This window comes from Sander vitreus, chromosome 5 (assembly GCF_031162955.1).
Source record: "Sander vitreus isolate 19-12246 chromosome 5, sanVit1, whole genome shotgun sequence".
NCBI lineage: Eukaryota > Metazoa > Chordata > Actinopteri > Perciformes > Percidae > Sander > Sander vitreus.
The window spans coordinates 13499099-13521428 of NC_135859.1; the positions used below are offsets into that span (position 1 = coordinate 13499099).

At 41.8% G+C, this 22330-nt stretch overlaps 2 protein-coding genes across 6 annotated transcripts in view; one reads left to right on the forward strand and one right to left on the reverse strand.

Annotated features, from left to right (window-relative positions):
* slf1 (SMC5/6 complex localization factor 1) overlaps nucleotides 1-3824 on the reverse strand; it is a 38044-nt gene extending 34220 nt beyond the window's left edge. For 2 of the 4 annotated variants that reach the window (XM_078250486.1, XM_078250483.1), the window contains exons 1-5: nucleotides 3468-3824; nucleotides 2720-2831; nucleotides 1415-1493; nucleotides 978-1203; nucleotides 716-869 (exon numbers count right to left, since the gene is read on the reverse strand). In XM_078250486.1, coding sequence (XP_078106612.1) covers nucleotides 716-869; nucleotides 978-1203; nucleotides 1415-1493; nucleotides 2720-2831; nucleotides 3468-3475 — 579 coding nt within the window. In that variant the 5' untranslated portion in view covers nucleotides 3476-3824. Of the gene's footprint in view, nucleotides 1-715; nucleotides 870-977; nucleotides 1204-1414; nucleotides 1494-2719; nucleotides 2832-3340 lie in introns of all 4 variants that reach the window. The other 2 variants (XM_078250484.1, XM_078250485.1) reach the window with 2 other exon arrangements.
* Nucleotides 3825-3917: 93 nt separating this feature from the next.
* The window catches only part of kiaa0825 (KIAA0825 ortholog), a 128148-nt gene continuing 109735 nt past the window's right edge, over nucleotides 3918-22330 (forward strand). For both annotated transcript variants that reach the window (XM_078250487.1, XM_078250488.1), the window contains exons 1-6: nucleotides 3918-4312; nucleotides 7938-8090; nucleotides 15268-15430; nucleotides 15833-16006; nucleotides 17819-17995; nucleotides 18211-18535. In XM_078250487.1, coding sequence (XP_078106613.1) covers nucleotides 7960-8090; nucleotides 15268-15430; nucleotides 15833-16006; nucleotides 17819-17995; nucleotides 18211-18535 — 970 coding nt within the window. In that variant the 5' untranslated portion in view covers nucleotides 3918-4312; nucleotides 7938-7959. The remainder of the gene's footprint in view (nucleotides 4313-7937; nucleotides 8091-15267; nucleotides 15431-15832; nucleotides 16007-17818; nucleotides 17996-18210; nucleotides 18536-22330) is intronic.

Consider the following 22330-nt stretch of genomic DNA (forward strand, 5'->3'; position numbering starts at 1 on the left):
GTGAAAAAAGTATCAACATACAGCAGACCGGCACATACGGGTACTTCGCAAAACATCAAGGCCGCACCCCCTTTTGATCATAGGTTACATACTATACATTTTGATGGGAAAACGGTGAGAATAATAAAGAAATGTCATGCTAATACTTACACAATATAATCTTGTATGGGCATGATTCAACCACCAATATTCTTAAATCACAATGCAACTCAAGGTTGGGAAATTAACCAGAAATGATGAAAAACCGCAGCTCACTCTATACTTTAGTGGAGAACAGAGAATTTGCATCTGCTTTCCCCCCCAGGCAAACAGGAACCCCCCGCCAGAAGCCAAATATCAGAGTGTTTCCGCTGTATTCATTCTGCAGCGACGCGTCACTGCGAGACCATGAACAAAGCAACTGTCTGTGGTTAGTTCACATGTCTGTAATAACAGCAGGACAGTGCTTTCTAAAGCTAAAGTCAGTTGAACATGTGAAGTGAATGTTGTCGCCTACCGCTTACAAAACAGGCTCGATATGAACGACACGCTAACGTGCCGACGGATTCTGTGTTTTTAGCAGACCTAGACCAGTTGAAACAGATCAGTGATGCTGTTTTGTGATTGTTCTCCTGCATCTGCTCCTGGTGTTCTCACTGTTCAAATGAACTGAGAATAACATGAAGCCTGATGATCAATTAAGACCATACCTTTTACATAAATTAGTCTGACTTACCCCAAAGAGGTGCTGGACAATGTGGCTAACAGGGTAGCAAGGAGCATTGTGGTATTTGGCGTCCTCTGTGATGGGTTTAGCCATGACATGAGTAACAGAGGCATGAGAGGGTGGAGGGCAGTGGTATACCTGGGCCCTGCCTGCTTTTAGGAGCCTGGAAAAGATTAAAGTAGACTTGTTTAGTATCATACTCTGCAGCATGTATTCATTCATGGATGGATTGTTGTGATTGGCGATAAAGTATTTTTGTGTGACACCTCACCGTTTGAACATGGCCCTACGGGTGGGCTCTTGGACCATGAGGAGAACCCTCCAGCCTTCGAAGGCCCCTGTTACCCTCCCACTGGCCACCTTCTCCCTCCAATGCCTGACCGGGTAGATGGAAGACGTGACACCTGTGGAAATGGCAACTTCATAGGGTCCCTCTGCGAGCCAGGAGCCATTCTTAACACTGTCCAGCACATAGTCTGGAGTCACAACCCACTTTCCTGGTGGTGGGTGAAAGAGAGAAATCAAACCACATGAACGAGAGAACAGTGGCGTTTTGTCAGTCTTGGGACTTTAAAAAGGGAAAGCTAACAGTGAATTGTGTGTGAAGAAAGTTCAGTTAAATGAGCAGTCTCGATTTATTCGGGGTAATCACATAGTCATGAGTTTCAACATCCATCCTTAAAAAGTATAATAATCATCATGACTGACCTGCAGCACAGGCGGCCAAAAACTTCTCGCTGGACAAAACCTGAGGGATTATCAGATGGGTGACGGCGTGCTGATAGACCTAGAAGAAGATCACTGCATCGGTCTAATGACATGTAACACGCAGTAATAAATGGCACACAACCAGACCTGGGTTTCCATATGTTTTAAATAAAAGATATTCCTGCAGGTGGGGCTGGGTGATATGGTTGAAATAAAATAAAAAATCCAATTGATGCTTATTGCAAAGAACTGTGTTCCATCAGGCAAAACTCTTCACACGTGTAAAATAAATACACAGCTGGTTGGATGCAATTACAGTTTTTTTTTGACTGAATTCTGTATTCTGTGTGATCATCATGACATAAGTTGATAAATAATATCAAATTGTCTCCCAATCCCACCTCGGAAAATAAGACTGCAATTTTAAGACTTAAACTACTTAAACAGAAAAGGGGCAATTTAAATAATTTATCCAACACTTGACTAACCTTTTCAAAAGTTTACTGTATATACACAATAGATATGGCTCAAAACTTTGAAATAATTCATCAGTAGGTAGTTAAATATTGCATAACTATCTTAAAAGTTGTAAAAACTACAGTAGTACATCAGCTGTATAAAGTACAGTATCAAGTCTCCCACAGTGTGAACACATCTACTTGACAGGAGCAGCGCACATTGACACAAAGAGGAACTGCTGTCAGCCAGAGGCACATTTTTTCCTGCACCAAGAACAAAAAGACCAAGAATGTTTTCCTACATCTAGCTACATATGGCAGTTAACTGATGACACATACAACATTGCCAGTCCCTGTAAATGAATGCAGTACAGCACCGCTGTCTGATTTATTCACTCATTTACAGTTAGTACTGTAATATGATTAAATGCTTTCACAGAAGAGGCTGCCATAGGAAAAGAAAGGCTGACTGTTAACAAGACAACCAGCCCGGAACTCCTTGTAATACCTGACAGGCCTAATGCATAACTGTAGTCAGACAAGTCATTCATTCTATGGATTAGTTGATTGACAGAACGTGTATTGGATTTAATTGTGTTAGGTGATTGAACATGTTGCACAGCAAGTAAATGTTTCTTGGTTGCTGCTGGTGAGACTGGTATCCAATCTTAATCGGTTCGGGTTGTAAAGGGCATTGGTTTAATTCGTTTTACATCTCATAGACTAAATAACAATTAGATACATCAGAAATGTTTTTTTCTCCATACGTTGCAGGTCTTTTTGGCGAAATATTTGACAGCCTTGGTTGAAGTGCGTCTGCCATTTTTCCTAAATGTTCTCTACTTACTGAGCCACCTATGTATTTTCCACCCAGATGCTGGATTTTCTGGACCAAAAATCTCTTCTTATCACGGATCTTGATCCCAGAGATCTGGAAAACGTGCGTGCAGCTCGCCATCCTGACGAGGGAAAAGAAGACGAGACAAAGTTAGGCTCAAGTCTAGTTGGCATACTCCATTCATTGGAGAAAATAATGCTGCAATTCTTGTTAAACTTGAAAAACAGGAGATGGAGAAGGCTTGCGTGCAGTTTAGTGTCCCAAATTATTTTCCAAAAACTGAGTGTCCCAAATGGTGAGGGTTTTATTTGAGACAGGTTAAGGTTAGGGTAGCACAGGTGGTTTAGCAGGTTCAACCATCTGCACTAAACTTTAGCACTAAACTGTACACCGATGGAGCATTTGCAACTAAACATCATGACAGTTGATTATATTGGCATTTCATAGGACTAACGTTAAGCCAGTTAATTATACTACACTAGCGTTCAACGCACCTTAAGATGCACATTCAAAACAATATGGTTCTGCTGAAACTCCGTGCCATATGAAATGCTTTGAATAACCTTGCCACCTTACAGTCTCAGTATTGGTGAAATAACCAGAAATCGACTTTGGTTCTTGTTCATTCACCAGTATTCAATTTCGAGTTGTGTTAACTGCTACAGCTGGCTGATCGACCAGGTACCTTTCCTCACATCACCGATGATCTGTGTCTCCTCCCAGTTATGTTCAGGCGCGCCAAAACTCAGACACTCACACAGACATCCAATAACGTGAGCGGTGTTTTGTTCCAGCGGTTGACTGCTTATTCCAAAAATATGTTCAATTTCGCGAACACAAATACATGACGACTTTTCTCATTAGTGTTGATAAAAGGTCGATATGTGTTTGATCCATCAGGCGAGATCACTGCCCAACCGCCATGTGTTGACACACACATTCACGGCATCTAACTATTTTGGAGGGGAGATTCGTCAAATAGTAGTATTGTGTACGCATTAGCAACGTTTAAACAACTATATCTTCGATTTAAAAGACGTAACGCTCTAATGATATAATGTGTTGTATAAAATGTCATCTACTAATAGTACAATTAATGTATACAGTATGTCCGCCAATGTACAGTCACTCCCCCCATTTGGTTTGTCAGTTGGAATCTTCCAGCGAGCGGAAGTTTTCATAGAGCTACTTCCAGGTTGTTGTCACGGACGCTTTCTGTCCCCGGAAATAACAACGAGAACTGGAATTCATAACGTTAGAGCACCGATTGATTACCGGGGATGTTTGATCGACCGATAACAATAACCTGATTCTGACAGTGAGCCTGCTTATGAAACCGCACGGCTGTTAACAGAAACGGCTCAGTTAACGTTCAGTGACAGCGAAAGAAACGCTTCCCTTCACAGTGACGATAATGTATTTATATTAACCTATATGTGCTGTTGCATTGTCTTGGTTTGCCGTTTTGTTATGGCTACAAATAGCTGTCGCAGCCAAATATCAGCAATAAGTCACGGTGAACGACTCTGGTCATATTTTCCCTACCTGTAATGGATTGACATGTAAACGAGAGACGAATATAAAGGAGCTAGCTAGTAAAAGGTAAGATACACGTTATAACGTTACATATGTTGTCGGCCAAAGTAACACTGAATCAATGCAGATATGTGACACATGGGCCACATTTTGTAAAGGTTACAGATAACCTGTCCACATTAGCAAGTATGGTGTCAATTCTTTGTTATGGAGGGCTACTGTGATCCAAATACCACAACAAGCAGGTAACAATCTCTGCCATATTTTGAGTCACTCTCTCCACATGATCTACAAACATCTGTTTATGGTTAAACGCAAGATTATACTGGATACAACTGTAACAATAAAGTATTATCAAATGAGCAGTAACTGATTAATCAGTTAAGTTGTATGTGAAACACAATTACCAAATATTCGCTGGGTCCAGCTTGTCAAATTAGATTATTTACCACTTTTCTCTGTTTTATGTTATTTTCAGTTGAATACTTTTATGTTTTAGTTTTAGTTTTACTGTTGGCTGGACAAAACAAGAAATGTCTATGTGTCTAATGTCTTGTGATGTCTATGTTCCTTTACTGTTTTCTGACGCTCTATGAAATGATTGATCGGTAAATCAAGAATCTGATCTAGAAGGTCTGGATGTTTCTCATGGTCAAACACTATCATTCAAAAAGCAAGTAAAAGTCAAAAGCTCGACCCAGGGATGTGTTGCTTAGACTTGTCAACTCATATTTGTGGTAAATGCTAGAAGATACTAGAAAATACTTGTTATAATGTTTTTAAAATGTTGCCAAATGAGAAAAAAATGAGATTATGTGTTGCTGTAATGATTAGATGATAATTTATTAGACAGATTACAAATGTTAATAATAATAATAATAATAATAATAATAATAATAAGTCATGAATAAAGTTGTCTGTTATTAAGTATTATTGTTAATTGAATACCTTTGGAGTTTAGACCATTGGTTGGACAAGACAAGCAGTTAAATGATTTCACTCAACAGTCTGGTATATTGCATATTTTTCACTTTTATCTGACATTTTACAAACTAAAATATTGCTCACTTATACAATGTGTTGATGATACAAATACTTGTTATTTGCAGCCCTATTGGACACTGTGCATCTTTGCAGTTTATGATGAATTGATATATTTACTTTGTACTTGACAGACTCTTCGTCACATGTGCAGTTATCAAATACGACTAGTAAAACCTTTATGTTTATGGCAGTTCTCCTACAGTAAATGTATGTTTAGGATAGGAGTATTTAAGTTTACTGAAATCATGACAGTTGTGATACAATAAGCTACACAATATGGGCTGCTCCAGTGTGACAATATTGTCTTGTTTTTCAATATTTGTAATTGACTCATTGCTCAGGGTACTATAATACTGTAGAATGATGAATATTTCACAAAACAGCAATGCCAAGTATATAATATCAGGATTAAGTCATGTATTATTCATCTCCAATCATTGCTCAAGTTGTTGCACTGCAATTTCTAAACAGTCTTACACAGCATATTTTAAGAAGATAATATGTACACATATTTCCCTGTAGTAAAGGGAAAAAGTCAACAATATATTTTAACAAGATAAGTGCCTTCTAAATCGAGCGGAACTTACACTATATCAAATCTGATGAGACTAAAGCCCATCTCTAAGCAGGCAGGACTTATTGTAAAGAAGAAAATCGGTCAAAGGCAGTACAGTGTAGCAGGACCAAATGGTTGCACAGTAACATTGAAGCCATGCTCCCCCCCTGGGCATGCATGAGATAGTTCTCAGCAGTATTGTAATCTAAGAATATGCACCTATTTAATTTATTATGTTTCCTTTACAGCAGACTGTTAACTTCAACTTTAAAATAATGTTGACTCTAACTTGACATGCTCTAAGTGGCTTTAAAGCGACGGCCTGGGGGACGTGCTGCTAAATATTTCACAAAGTCATTACTGTAAATGGGCCTGTGTGTTAGCCTAGCTGTGGTAGACAGGCAGCAACAAGAGAGAGAGGACAGTGATAGGTGTGTGTGTGTGTGTGTGTGTGTGTGTGTGTGTGTGTGTGTGTGTGTGTGTGTGTGTGTGTGTGTGTGTGTGTTTCGTCTCCTGTTCTAATAGCTGTGGAGTGGATGTTTGAGGCAGGCAGCGTCGCAGCGCCTGGCCCAGTTGTCCCTGTTGCAACACTGTGAAACACACAGGGGCTCCTCCAACATCTGCTTTGTAAAGAGCTAATGACAAGACAATGGAGACTGCATGATTTAAAGTATAGTACTAATGAGGCCCTGTGTGCTGCTTGGAGAATCCTGACACACACTCACTTAGGCTACATGTACACACTCATGCTCAAGATATGTTGGCAGACCAGGAGGTAGACACACCCAGCAGACATACAGTGTACACATTCAGACCTTCTGTCCATCTGTCTGTCTGTCTGTCTTTCATACCCTTAAAAAGGAGTATGGTGCTGTAGAGCCCACATACAAACAGACAGTATTTAAAATCACACACGCACACACGCACACACACACACACACACACACACACACACACACACACACTGTCTGGCTCAGTGCAAATAATTACAATGTTGAGTTCCTAATCCATGGATTTAAAATTGTATTCCCTTTCACAAATGGCTGGCCATAGACCCCTTCTCAGACAGTGGCGCAGAGGGAGTGTGATGATGAGGGGAAACGGTAAGAGAGAAGAAGAGAGGGAGAAATAATAAAGGACAAGCTTAACTGGTGAGGCTGTCAGCAGAGGGAAATAATATTTGTCCAGCTGGACAGGCCTCCCTTTGTGCAGGCTAAATGAATGTTGAGCTTCCTGTCTGCCCTGTCAGGGAGAGTGGCATAGACTGTATGCAGCAACGAAGAAGCGGAGTGCGGGGAGCTGTTTGGAGTTTGACAGGGATTATTAAAATCAGAGCAGATGACGAGGAAGGGGCGAAAGGCGGAGAGTGTGAGAAAGCCAAATTGACACAGACACTCTCCATTACCTTCCACTTGACTCACGTTGATGACAATGTTGATATGAGACCCAGCAACGCGGCACCGACGTGGGATTGGCTGTTAGCATGAGCGTTAAGCACCACGGGGTAGGGGGGGGGGACTCTCAGTTGTGGCAGCGACGTGAGGAGATGAGTTGTTTATTTAAAGCCTTGACTGAAGAGCATCTCACCTCTTTTTTTATTTATTTGGTCTTTTTTTTTTTTTGCTTTGTGAACTCACTGTTGTGTCAGTGAGTGGAAATGGTTAGAGGCTGATGCAATGCATTTTGATCAGGGGTCCTGCTACTGCAAATGATTGTCTGAGGAAAGAGGAGGGGAACTGGAAGAAACCGTGTTAGTTGATGATAAGCTTCCTTTTGTTTCAGGTGTTTCAGGGGCAATTGATTTGTGCCTCCTAATAAGACTCCTGTTTGAAGAAATTTCAAATTATTATAGTCCACATGGCTGTGTGTGTGTGTGTGTGTGTGTGTGTGTGTGTGTGTATTCAGTTTCCTTGATAGACAGCTGTGATAATACTACTCCAGATCTCTGTTATTTGATGTCAGCCTAAGCTGTTGATTTAATCCTGACACCAGTGCTGTCTTTCTCATTATTTTGCTTTATGAACTGGTACATGTCATGTGGAGTGTTTCTAATGTTATTCAGTAAGGTTGCCTTTCTCTTTTTCTCTCCAGTTCCTTTTCCCTGCAGAGCAGTATGGAGTGGCCGGGGGATTTTCCTGAAGACCGTGCCTTTGTGGAGCTGCTGGTTCCAGGGGTTTCCAGTGAGCTGGACTTTGAACAGCTCCTAAAAGACACCGAGGAGAAACTCAATCTCAATGCCAACAGGTCAGTCATAGTAGCAAAAGCATTGACTTATATGTCATTCAGACACTTTTCTTTGACTTTCACCTGTCCCCTCCAACCACTCTTACATCACTTTGGGAATTTCAACTTTATAATGTCAAAGCCAGATTGAAATTAAATACTGTCCCAGCAGATAAAGACGCCCCAAATAAGAAGACACGGATGTGACAGTAAAGTTTTTAAAGTAGACTTTCTTTGAGGGATTATTTCCTGGAAGGGCCTTCCATTTCTTTCTGTGCGTTGCAGGTGAATTACAGGAAGCAGAGTGCAATATAATGTGTAATTCATTATGAGAACACAACACTGGTCAAAATGAAATGAACGTTAAACAGTTACTCCGACAAAAGAAAATAAAAGCTTTATGTTTACTTGATGGATTATTTTGCTTCTCACTGTGGAAGTTGTTGTTCATACTGTACCAAAGATTAAGGTCTCTGATTTATTTATGCTGACTATGTGCAGGCACTAGCAGGAATCATTTTAAAGAGAGGACCCACCTGACTGACTGACAGACAAGACACCAGTAACACCAGTAACACATGACACATGAACATGAACCCTAACCCTAACCCTAACTCGTCATGACAAAAACCGAATGACACTTACTGACAGAAGCATTGTCATAAACATTTATGACTTGTTCATAATGTTTATGACACGTTCATGACAGTGTCATGTCACTCTTATGTAGATACCTTCAAAGTAAAGTGTAAACTAACATTGTTTACAATGGCAGCAATATCAGCAGTGTTGCAGAGGTAGAAATATAAAATCCATAATTAAAAGGTCTGATTTGCTTTCTCTTTCTCTCTCTGCCACTCTATCTTTCTCCTTATCACTCTACATAGTTTTATCATGTTTATCTCATAATGAATATGTCCAGTTTACCAATCACACTTGGAGTAACAGCATCAGTGTTTAAAAGATATATATATATATATATATATATATATATACACACACACATATATTGCAGACTCATTCAAGGAGTGACTGGTCAATTTAATTACTTCTGAAAATGCCTGCTTTCAAAAACATCACAATATTGAAACTTTTCATGTCAAATAAAGAGATTTGTTTTCAACTGAAAGAAATCCCTAATTTCTGTCTCATTTACTTAGTTAGAGTAAAAGGATTAACACAACTATCAGAAATATGCCGGGGGGAAAACTCTGATTTTCTGACCCTATATGCAGATTTCTAACAGGCCATTTACTTGAGATGCAGTACACAGACCTATGACAGGTAAAGTGCCACTATGGCAGCAGTGCGGAGGAATGAAAGGAAAGATCATTACTTTAGCTGTGTCTTCTTGTATCTAACATATAGTTATTAAATCCAAAGTCTGATTACAACTGGCTCCACACCTGAAAAATACCTGGTTCTTTATGTGCATGTAAATGTAGTTTGTTTGTCCATGGTTGAGCTGATTTGAGATGATTGTGTTGAGATTCATGAATCACGGCCTCTTTATGAATCTAGTGTTCCCAAACATTATTAGTATTTGATAACATAAACTAAAAAAATAATATTTCTTGGTGGTTCAATTTCATTAATTACTGGAACAATCTTGTCATCATGTGTTATAGGAAAAAATGCAGTGTAGCAACTTAAATCCGATTTTTCATCTCCTGCGCACTGTCACCGAAGACTGAAATATAGACGCCTGTCAATGATGGCTGATGGGAATAGTTGGAGAGCCCAAATAGACTGATAAAAAGAGAGACACGGGGGGAGAAATCTATATTTCAGGTCTTTTATCGTTTGTGGCGTTGTGAGGCTGAGGGCAGATGATGAAGGACAGGCTAAATGTAGCAAATGAACAAAGCCTCACTCTGGCACCATTAGTGTCTGGGACCCATCCTTTCCCCCTTCTCTCTCTCTCTCTCTCTCTCTCTCTCTCTCTCTCTCTCTCTGTCTCCCTCCCCTTCTATTCCTTTCTTTCCTTCCTCCTTCCAAATGGGAACATAATAATTGAAGATTCCACATCTTGAAACGAAAACCCTTGGGTAGGTAATTCAAGGCTTATTACAGAAGGCCGGGCCATTTTTCTGCTTTCTAAGCATTAAAGGGTTATTTTGTGTTCCTACAGATGGGAGTAGAATAACCATTATGAGAACAAAGCATCCAGATAATGGAGAATAGGGCTAAAAATAAGGCAATCCTCCTCTCGCTGTGGGGGACCACTGGTCAGTGTCTGTCAGGCTGCAGTTAAGTTCCTCCCAGACTACTTCAGGACAGCTCTTTTACTATCGGGACACATCCAGGCAAACAAAATCTTGCAAGGCCTTTTTTTCGCCTCAACCAGGGTGGGCTGCAGACACACACACACACACACACACACACACACACACACACACACACACACACACACACACACACACACACACACACACAGCTCACTCACCTGCTGCCCAATTGACGTGGGGACAAATTACGGAAGTGGAGGAGAGGAAAGGGAAGGAAAGGGAAGCCGAGAGATGGAGGAGAGAGAGCTGCCTACACCCGTGAAGGACTTCAACCTGTTTATGGGTCACAGTGACTGGCCTGCTCCCAGTTCTCAGATGTCAGAGATTTGCCTAAGAGCTGCATCCTAATTGAAGGAGATTAAGATAGGCTGACAACGGAGCTGGCTCCCCCAAATTGAAACGCTGTAATCCATTAGTTTTCATCAGATGGGACAGTGGCGTGGTTCAGGGTCGGGTGGGGAGTGGGGCCGCGGAGCTGTGGGCTACCTGCAAAAGACCTCTAATGAAGTGTCAGCACAGGCCTGGAGACTGCAGACAGGGCTCTAGTTTCACACTGGCAAGGCAAATGGCTCTCACTAGTCACCTGCCAATCTTGATCAGGGTACAATATCAATACTTTTAAATTTGATTCTGGGTGTGTGTGAGTGCTTCTGATAATCAGGATTTAATGTAAGTGTGCAAGCAGGTGGAGTTGAAAGCCTGCCACAGTAACATATCGTACAAGGTTCCTTCTCAATGAACAAAAATACTGATCTGTAGTCTTGCAGTATGTAGCTGATTTTGTGTTTAGCTGTGCGTGACACGTGTGTTAAGTTATATCAGCTGTATCGGTTCTCCGGTATCATTGGCTGGGCTGGGTGACTGGGGGGTTGAGGGCTGAGGGCACTAAGTGGGCGACAGGCTGGGCCAGGACGGGATCTGTTTTCAGCCTGTTCATTCAAGCCCATTCACTGCCTTTCCCCTCACAGAATGGGGCCCTTTGATGGAGGAGATATTTAGTTCTCAGGCGGCTGGTTTGGCACTGACTGGAGCTGGGGTTTATTTGAAAGGGATCTTCCTGCCCCCGTTGCCTCGAACCCCCCACCTCCTGTAGGCGAGCGGAGCGCGACAGACAGACAGCCCCACAGCAGCCCACCCACACTAAATTAATTCTGACAAGGAACTTAAGATAACGTCAAAGCGCTGACTAATCGCAGGATTGGGTTTCTGTAAGTCAGGGAGCTGTGAAATGTGCCATCATATCTAATAAAAGACCTCCGGTTGTTCCCTTTCTCTCTCAGCGGTGGTGGAGGTTGGGGGGGAGGGCGGTTGTGGTGTCGACTGTCTAGCTAGACCGCTCTGAAAAACAATTAGATTTCAGTTCAGCAGTGGAAGTGCAAGTGTGTGTATGTGTGTGCCAGTTAGGGTAAGATGATTGACATGTTTGTCAAGAGGCCTAAAGAATCCTTTCCTCCTAGTTTTCTCTGACTCTTTTTTGTCATTCTCCGGGTCTTTTGTTGAGTTCTGCTTCGGCGTTTTTGCCATTACGGGTTCGTCCATTGTCGTCTTTACTCAGATAGTTGAATGGTTTTATTTTCTGAGACTCCTCTGTTTTCTATCCATTTTAACCTTCCTCTTGTCTCATTCTCTTTCTGTCTCTTTCCTCGGCATCTGAGCTGCTGGCAGTGGAAGTCATCAGGTTCGGAGCTAATCCTGCCAAGTTGATTAGGCTGCAGGTAGCTTTTACACCATCGGGCAAAAGGTCGCAACATTGTAGAGAGCTGGATGGACTTCTTGACACAGACCATCCACATTGACTTTATAACTTACAGCACAAGGCCCTAAGGAGGGGTAATTGAAAAGCGAGAGTAAGGAAAAGAAAATTAGGAAAGTAAGAGTTTTGAGGACAGAGAAAAGAAAGAGGGGAAATAGAGAGAGAAAAACTGTGGAGGCGAGGCGTGAGAATGTATCCGAAGAGGCAAGTGCTGTTGCTGTAGCCATTAGAGTACATTGTTTTGTTGAGTGAAGGCAAGAGTGAGATGATGGAGAGTGGAACTAGAGAGTGAAGCCCAGAAGCCATTCTCCTACCTGTCTAAGTCTATGGTTTCAACTCAACAATCTCTTTCTGTCGAGTCCACATATTGCGAAATTGAGTCTCAGAGACTGCTCTAACACCTCGCGGAGTCTCACGCTATCAAGGTTGATGTCCTAGGAAGCTTAATCTGAAATCAAAAACCTCAATTCTGTTATAGAACTGAGTAACAAGAGAAAAGCCACCCAGTTCATACCCCTAGTGTAGTCAACTTACGTTTTCTGTTTTTAATGAATGTCAGAGTCGGTGCAGAGTGAGCTATACAGATGGAAGCCCATTTGAAACCTGCTGTCTATGTGAAGTCCTGGGGTGGAGCCCAGAAGGAACATCCATGTTTATGACGTACTATAAACACACATACAGTGCTCCGTGCTGCCATTTAATCTACAGCAGGGTTTCATTGCAAGTCATGGCACATGACGGAAAGCTATTCTAAAAATTAAATTTAGAACATTTCTTACTTTTGCATTTTTTTTTCTAGAATGTATATTTCTTCTATTTATATTTTATCTGCCCTAAGGGATAAAAAAGGAAAGTAAAACTGTTGTTTTAAGTATGCTGTATCCAGAACTACATTTTCTCAGAAAGTCTTTGCTATATTCTCCTTAGAGAAAGCAAAGTCAGAGGTCTCACAAACAAACCAGCATCTAAACAGTCCTTTGTGTTGTTTAAAGTGGTGTCTGTTAATTTTACACACAGTGCCGTCAGCAATCCTGAGCCCGCTTTTGCTTTGACCTTGCTGAAGCTGTGTTTTACAGCTAGTGAGCTTTGGGCAAGCATAGTTAAGAGTTGCTGCACTCACACAGTCTGTTACAAGTTAAAGCAATATCTTTCCTATACAATGTTTATAGAAAAAGCAGGAACAAAGACAGTAACACAGAAACACAGAAACACACACACACACACACACACACACACACACACGCGAAAAAAGCCTATTTTAATGAGAGGTTTGAAGGTTCTGCACTTGTGTAACAATATTACCTAGCATCAAATCACTCCAAACACACAAAAGCACACCCACCTTATAATCAAGGTTTCTGTCAGTCAGCAAGTTGGTGTCAAAAGAATAAAGTGAGATGCATCATCTGGCCTGCCTAAAGAAGAAGAGAAAGAGATAGTTAAAGAGAGAGAAAACGATAGCATTAGGCAGTGTTCAACCTAGAGGATAGCGGTTTTGCAACAGTCTATAACATTTTATCCCCTTGCGTTTTTCCCCTCTGAAACGAAAGTGTGTCAGATTGAACGGTTATTTAATGTCTTGCCATTGTAAGACATCTGGATGCGTTCATGGCCCAGGAGCAGGCAGGAGGCAGTTTATAGAGCTGCGGTAGGGAATGAGCTGTCTGAAATGGCACTTTGGCTCTGTATCATGTATGCTAACACACACACGCACACACACACACGCACACACGCGCACGCACGCACGCACGTGCACGCACACACACGCACGTGCGCGCACACACACACACACACACACTAACACTAACACGTAAGTTTGGAAGACAAGATAGTTCTGCAACTAATTAATATTCTCATTATCTATTGATTATTTATCTGAATATTTGATTAATTATGTAATCATGTAGCGTATAAAATGTCTAATGTCAAGTGCTTATTTCAAGTTCACAGAGACCAAAATGACGTATTTAACCAACTTCGTACCGTTATTTGATCACAGAACTGTAATTCATTGATTTGCTCTTTTCAGCCCTACTTTTGCTGTATGCACACGCACATTCAGGCAAACAAACACACAGTCACACATAAACACAATGGCAGCATTCACAACACCATAACATGTTTAATTATGCAGGTATGTAGGTGTACACACACACACACACACACACACACACACACACACACACACACACACACACACACACACTCTTACATGGCCAAATATATATGCATTGATTTGCATGGAAATGACTAAACATGTCGAGCCCAAAGATGTCATTTCTAATCTGTCATATTAAAGGGGAAACGGAATAGCTGATGCAGTCTGTTAAAATCAAAAGAGCTCTGTTTGTGTGTGTGTCTCTGTGTGTGTGTGTGTGTGTGTGTGTGTGTGTGTGTGTGTGTCAAGGGGAAGAGTAAGACGTGAGACGGAAAGAAGCGTGTGTCTCAGATGCCTGTAACACCACTTCACACCAGATGCTTAGCACACACTCACACACTGATATATCGATGTCTGTGTTCATTACTGTTGATGCTTCTGTAGCTGTCTTCTCACGGCACGGTCAATGAGAGTGAGCGAGAGCCAAACATGATGCGGTGTGTAGGTCTGTGTGCACCTTTGATATGGTGTCTATGTGTTTGTATTACTGTAATGTGGCTGGTTGTGTGTATTGTTGCTGTGTTTTTGTTGTGCAGCAGCAGTGGCATCGTCATTCGGGTATGTTTGAATGATTGGGGTGTACTTAACCTCTCGATAGTCTCCTTTCAAAATAAAGACACTGTCCCAGCAGATCTTGAAAGTCAAACACTATGTCCAAGCACGACTGGGTCATGGAAGAGTTTATATTGACAGGAACATGTTGGCTGTGCGCTGGTAAACATGGCATGTAGGAGAATATGAAATGGACCAGCTCTAATCCAAACAAGTAAAAGCAGTTGATTTCTAACATAAAATACTGTAAAGTTGAGACTAAATTTGGCTTAAAATCTCATCTTTCTGATGTCAGAACTAAACATAAAATTGTGTGAGGGGGGTATTTTTCCACTCAATTTCCTAAGTTTGCTGAGTGCTATACTCTTCTGCTCTGAGCTTGGTAATGTATGCTGTTTCATGGTCCTGAACTCTCAGACTTACACAGTGTGTTTCCCTTTCACTCAGCATTGAACAGCAGCTAAAGGAGCTCCAGGCCAAAATGGGAGACTCCCGGGAGCGCTCACCGAGCCCTTCAGAGTGCCTGCAATGGTTCAACCTCAGAGCGCACGACAGTTTCAGGCCTGTTACCACGGGACATCAAGAGCTCATGGATTTCTTCAGAGCTTTGGTAATACGTCAGGGTGATGATGACACTGACTGATGGTGGTGATGATAATAATAATAATAATAATAATAATAATAGTAATATTTATTTTAAATACTTTACAGATAATAAAACTGTATGAACTTTCTGAAATGGGAAATCTAGACTGATAACTAATTGATTTCATCAATCTGCACCAATATTGCTGAGTATCTGCAGTTTCCCACCCAATTGTACTGACATTCCATTGTTTACATTTAGCTATCCGTTAATTAATCTGCAGCCCTGTAACTAACAAGACAAGTAAGAATACAGCCCTGGATTTGGCTGCAAAATATTTTCATAACTTTTGTATAAGGACCATTTATGTTCTGACTTGTCAGTTTTAGGATATTAACTTCTCTATTCCCCCTCTGTTTCACTCAGAAACAGTACCTGAGGTCTGAAGAGGAGGGGAAAGAGGAGATGACACTTCAAGTACTGCTGAATGTGTCTGCCCAGTGTGGTATCTGCTTTCCCTGTACCCTGTCTCCCTCCTCATCACTGTCTGCCTCCTCCATCCACTTGGTTCATACAGTCAGAGATGACGCTTCATTCGAGGTAATATAATGTACAATTTTTAATTCAGTCGACTTACTGTTCATCTTACACTATTTAATTACTTCATGGATTACTTAAAGGATAGGTTCACATTTTTTCACAAATGTCTTAAAACAGTACTCACATGTCCATATGCACATTGAAAGCATTATTGGTCATTAGGCTCTTTTGAGATGAGCCAGGTCTGTGCAGAATTGATCACCGGCGATCGCTGCCCAATGCATGCCGGTTAGATTTGTGTCCGACTTGATCCCGACTCCCTCTGACGTCATGCACACGTGGGCAACGATAACCTCACGAGATCAAGGCGGCCGCAGTTCTGAGACGCAGGCAGCGCAGTTGCTTTTCACCGACTGTAAGACCCAGGCGGACCCAGGGCATGCTGGGAAATGATAGTTATGTTTAGAAGTCAGAGACTAAATCCGTTCTGATTACGGATCATCTACAGTGTGTTGTTAATTAAAATCAGCATCAGATCGCATGTAGAGCATTTTGACAGCTACTCTGTCATAATTAAAACAACTGGAGACCTGTGTACAAGCTGATATATGGATCTGATAACATTTTATTAAATTGGAATCGGACCACAGTGTTTCTGTCACTTCCGGTTCAGCCTGAAGGCTGCTGGAAACTGTCCGACTTGAGAGCGGATTTTTGTCACCGCCCTCGGCTGCTGCTGCCCGCTCTCGTCCACTTTACAGGCGAGGCGCAGTTTATCTCGAACGAGCCTAGTGTAAGTGTTTCTGGTCTTCATACTGGCCACAGAGAGATCCATTTCTAAAGCGTTTTCAGTTTAAGTAAAGGGGGGCAAAATACACAGTCCGCGTTCTGTGGAAAATACATGTATTCAAAAGTTCAGCTGAAGCTAATGTGAGTCTCAGGTAGTCTGGGTTAGTCAAATTAAGTCAGTATTTTCCAAAGTTTTTTTTCCTTGGTGAGCTGCAGTGTTAGTGATAGTAACAAAAGCTGTGAATGAACGATGAATGAACGAATGATTGAAGTGCATACACAAATGGTCACGTGAGAATTGTTTAAAGTGCCCATATTATGCTCATTTTCAGGTTCATAATTGTATTTTAAGGTTGTACCAGAATAGGTTTACATGGTTTAATTTTCAAAAAACACCATATTTTTGTTGTACTGCACAGCTCCCTCTCACTACTGCAGCTCCTCTTTTCACCTGGTCTCTGTTTTAGCTACAGAGTGAGACCTCTTTTCTTCTTCTTCTTCTGTACTATCTTTGATTGCACTCGCACATGCGCAGTAGCGCAGATGTAGATTATGTCAGTTAGCTAGCTCCATAGACAGTAAAAGGAAGGCTGTTTCTCCAACTTCAGTCAGTTACAAGGCAGGATTAGCTGGGAGACTTCTAAATGAGGGCGCACATGTAAGTAGTTCTATTGTAGATTATGGTGAACTTGTCTGTGTTGTAGCAGTGCTTTGCTATTGAGGACGAGGTAGCATGCTAGCGTTAGCATTAGCGTTAGCATGCTAACGCTAACGCTACGAGCTAACGGTTGCGGTTAGCCAGCTCGTTTCGGCTTGTGACGTCACAAGCCGTGTCGAACAGCTCACCCGGAGACTGAAGGCAGGACACATTCAGAAACTGTATCTCACTCAAAACAGCATGGATGGATTTTTTATAAAGCACCAGAGACACAAAAGAACACCCCAAATCCCAGAATTCTTTTTTTTTTAAAGTAAGAAAAACTTTAAAAAAATATATTATTTTTCAGATACCCTCTTAATGTGTTGCTGTTGATTATCAATATGCTTTTGCACTTATACCCTTGATTTTATGAATTCCTTAAGATCCAGGAGGCCTGGGATGATGTGCGTCTCCAGCTGCGCCGCCACCTGCTGGACCGGCTGTCTTCCAGCAGCCCAAACCATCCTGGACCCAGACATATTTCTGTCCCTGAACGGGTCCACTGTCTGCAACAGCTGTTCTTTCTTTATCCTGAGTCTGAGGTGCTCATACATTACCAGGTGCGGTGCAATAGTGAAAATACTATGATGAAAAATAATAAAAATCTTGTGAAATATTCCATTTCTATTTATGTTTCAACATATAAGTTAGCGAGTGTCTCTTAAATTACAGATCCACATTGTGTACCGAACTTGCTGTACCAAGATATCATCCATGATACAGTAGTATACCAATGATTTTACAATGATATATTATTTTGATTGTAATGATCCAGGGTCTGAGAAGCCGATCTGTGCAGGTTCTTCTGCTCTCTGCCCTGAGCTCAAGCCCAGGCGGCGAGACTGGCTTCGACAGACTGGCTATAGGCTTCCGCTCTGTGGTCCCAGCTCTCACCCAAGCCTTCACAGAGGAGCTCCATGTTCTATCAAGACTAGCAGAACCGCACACCATCCTGGGTTTCCTTAATGAGGCCTACCTCAGCACTGTGGCCCGAGAACTGGTCTCCCTGATAGAGAGAGAATGTGAGACGGCCCTGAGAGACAACACCACGCTCACCAACAAGATCAAGAAATATTCAGCCAGGTCGCGGGCAACCGTAGGTAAGTGGCTCTTTGGAAATATATTTTAAAATCTGATTTTACTCTTTCTGCACATTCTTTCCTCGCTCTCATAGTTCCTTGGTTAGTGGTTGGAAATACCTTACAGTAGTTCTTTCCTCTCCTCCCACTTCTTGTTGTTCATCACCCAATGATGGCTAACGCTTCTCTCTCTCTCTCTCCCTCTCTCCCTCCCTCCTCTCTATTTTAACTTTCCTGTTACCTTCCAACTGTAGTGTGTAGTGATCTGAGGCAGAGCCAAGACCTCTGTAAGTGATTGTCAGTAACTCCTGTTCCCAATGTAATTGCTTTCTTTTTACTGCCCTCTATCCCGTCTGCCTCACTTTCCTTTTTACCAACAAAAAGAGAAGAGCAGCATTTCCATTGCCAAGGCTTCATTTGAAACCACTTCTACACACTATTTACCGCATAGTTTATCTATGACTGTGATGAACGGTCCGAGCCCCATCCGAGGTCTGCCGACAGCGTGTTTAAATCACAGTTAAACAACAAGATAAACATAGCTCTGCTGTTCTCTTTATAGGAATTCCATAAAACTCTTATTAAAACATAACAAGGGCAGCGCAGCACCTTCACACAATCTCATGATCTTACAGTGAAGGGGAATTGATGAATCTTTACCTTCCTCTTACGTTTGAGTAGCGATGCAGCCAAGAAAGAGTTGATGCAGAAGTAAGCGCAAGGCTCAAGATTCTCACAACCTTGTCGAACACACATGGATATTTGAGAAAAAAAATATATGGTTTAGTACTTTTAATATTTGTCACTAATGCAGAATGTGTCACTGTCATGGAGGAGGCAGTGATGTTATACACTGAGACAAGAGAAGAGTAGAGACCTTCACACGCCATGTCACTTTTCATATTTAATTTTCCGCATATTGTCTTTGTTTGTTTCATATTGGCCTATTTACGTCTTTCTGAGGGTAAAGATTCACAATAAAAGAAATGTAAAGTGTGTGAGCCATTGTTTACTTTTTCAGATATGGTGCACATGTCAGCTTCCCTGTGGAACGGGTAGAAGATTGCTTTTACATCTGCCATTCTTCGATAAACACGCCACCAGCCTTCTTTTTCTCTTTTTCTCCCTCTCTCCCTCTTTCCCACCCTCCCTCCCTCAATCTCCCTCTTTCCATCTCCCTCTCTGGTTTTTACTTTCCCTCTCCTTAAATGTGAGATGAGAGGAGGCAGCCAGGATAATTGGCCATGCGTCAGTTGGGTTGTTTGATCACGTAACGCGGCGGAGGCTACACACCTACGTGCCGCTCAACAAACCGTCAAATGTAGCACCGGAGGCAGAACACGGCTCCAAAGGGAGCGGGGGACCCGTGCTGTGTAATGATGGTAAAATGGAGCAGTTTTGCCCGTGCTGGTTTTGTGTGTGTGTGTGTGTGTGTGTGTGTGTTTGTGTGTGTTTGTCTATCAGCTGCAACACTGCTTTGAGGGCTACAACTGGGATTACATTTTTATGTTGTTCATGTTTTAAGTCCCCCCCCCCCCAAATCCCCCAAAAAAAGGTTAAGAACCCACATATCCACCACCCAACGCCTGTGGCTCCTTAAGAGCCTGAGCTTGAACATTAATGCATAATCTGCTTTCACACTTTACTGTCTAAACTGTATGCTACGCCCATAATTGTCAAGACAATTATGACAGTGGTAAAAAAAAAGTTAAAAAGTGATTCTATTTTCATATGCATCCAATGACTCCTTAGATCTCCCCTTCCTTCCCTGCTGTGTTATTGTTTATTTCTGCAGGAGAGGCAGGCGGTAGGTATATTTTGATAAGAGCCATGCCTGGGAGACTGTGCGGGCTCCCGGGGGAGCAGCGCTGTCTGTAGCATCAGCCACTGTCAAACCACTGAACCATTTAACAGCATTCACGGCAAGATCTGCCTCCTCTTTTAACCCCACCGACTCAAAGGCAAGCTCTGACATTGTGCCTAGACAGATGTGAAGGGTCTCAGCCCTCTTTTTTTCTTCCTCTTATTCCTTTCTCCCCCCTTTTCTGTTATTCCATCTCTCCAGCATCTACTTCCCCTCCTTTTTTTCTTTTTCTTCTCCTTCCTCATTTTCCTGTAGTTTTCCGAGTGTAATGGGGTGAGCAGTGAGACTGGGGAGTGTACGAGACAGGTTGGCTGGTCAGGAACAATACAGGCTTTAAACCTTACTAACACACCTCACTGAGTCTGCAGGGGAGCGGGTGGGCCAAGTCTGCATGTGTATGTCACTGTAAGTGCGTGCGTGCGTGCATGTGTTTGTTGGATTCAGCCAAAATAAAGCAAATATTGTAATTTACAATTGCTACAGATTATAGATTATATAGATAATACTTTTAAGCAATCATCTAAATTCTCTAACTTTATGATTTTCCTCAGTAAAAGTTGCGTTAGATAAGATTTCTCCATAGAGACAACTGCAATTTTTCTCTGAACAATGTAGCTTGTTATTACAAATATTATTGACCAGCATATTCATTAGATTAAGTTGGAATAATTCCATGCTGTGACATGTACCCAAAACCAGTACAGAAACACTAACACTGCAAAAACCATTTGCTATGGTGCATTGTTACTGTGTTTTTACCTTTTTCCTTTCACCCTGATGTGTGTGTGGGTGGCTATGTAGGTGGGTATGCATGTGTTTGCATGCATGTGTGTTTTCAATCTTTGAGCATGTGTCATGTGAACATGTCTGTCCATCTGTTTTTGTGTTGGGGTGTGTGTGTGTGTGTGTGTGTGTGTGTGTGTGTGTGCACTAATTGCAGGCCTACTTAGAAAATAGTGTGATCAAGTGTAATTTAATACCTCCCATTTAAAAATGCATCAATAAATTTCCATATGGCGTCAGTAATTTTCATACATATGAATAGGAGATCTGTGTTTTTGTAGGACATCAAAAGCTTTTATTCCAACTTCTCTGCATACACACATACAATTTATTCCCTAACAATCGACCACAGGGGTGATGTCGAGGTTGTGAAATTCTTTTCAAACACTGTGCAACCCCATTCTGATACCACTGATTTAAATTCCACTTCTACTAATTTCCCCACATGAAGGTGTCGGCAGCTCCCTATAGATAAAAAAAAAAAAGAAAAAAGGATTGAGTTAGAACATGTATAGCAAGCACATTCAACCCCACCGCGCCTCCCCTCCTCGCCCTTTCTGGCTCTTTGAACTCTTTCTTAGAGAAAGCATAGCAGCCTATTCAGCGGGGAAAGAGGTTCTGTTGTGAAGCGAGATAGCTAGGCTAAGGCTCTGACTGGCATTGGAGGTTCTTGTGGGGATTGAGGCTGCTTGGGAATGGCGTTTTTTAATATTTATTAAGAGCAGCTCCTTACTAGATCATATCTGCCTGAGTTTATACACACTGTCAGCCAGGGACGTGCACCTGCATGCTGCCGTGTAATTATGGGCTAGGTAGGTGGGTTTGTGTGTTTGTGTCTGTGTACACGTGGGCATGTGTGTTTGCGGGATGCTTTCCGAATTATGTATGATGCCTTTTTATGCCGCTCTCTTCCTGTCTTTCTAGATGATTAAAAGGCTTTGTTTAAGAAAGTTACCACACACAGCAAGTTGTGGTTTACTAATCTTAATGAGAAGAGCTGGGTCTTCACTCTCTGGTTGTGTTAATGTGTGAGTGTGTGTCAGTTTTCATTTTCTCTAAATCGTGGCCTCAATGAAATCCCACAGAAAAATGTGTTTCAGGGCCCTTGAGAATGTGCATTATGCTTGCCATTTATTTGTTTCCCCATTTCCTCCGAGTGGTCACAATGG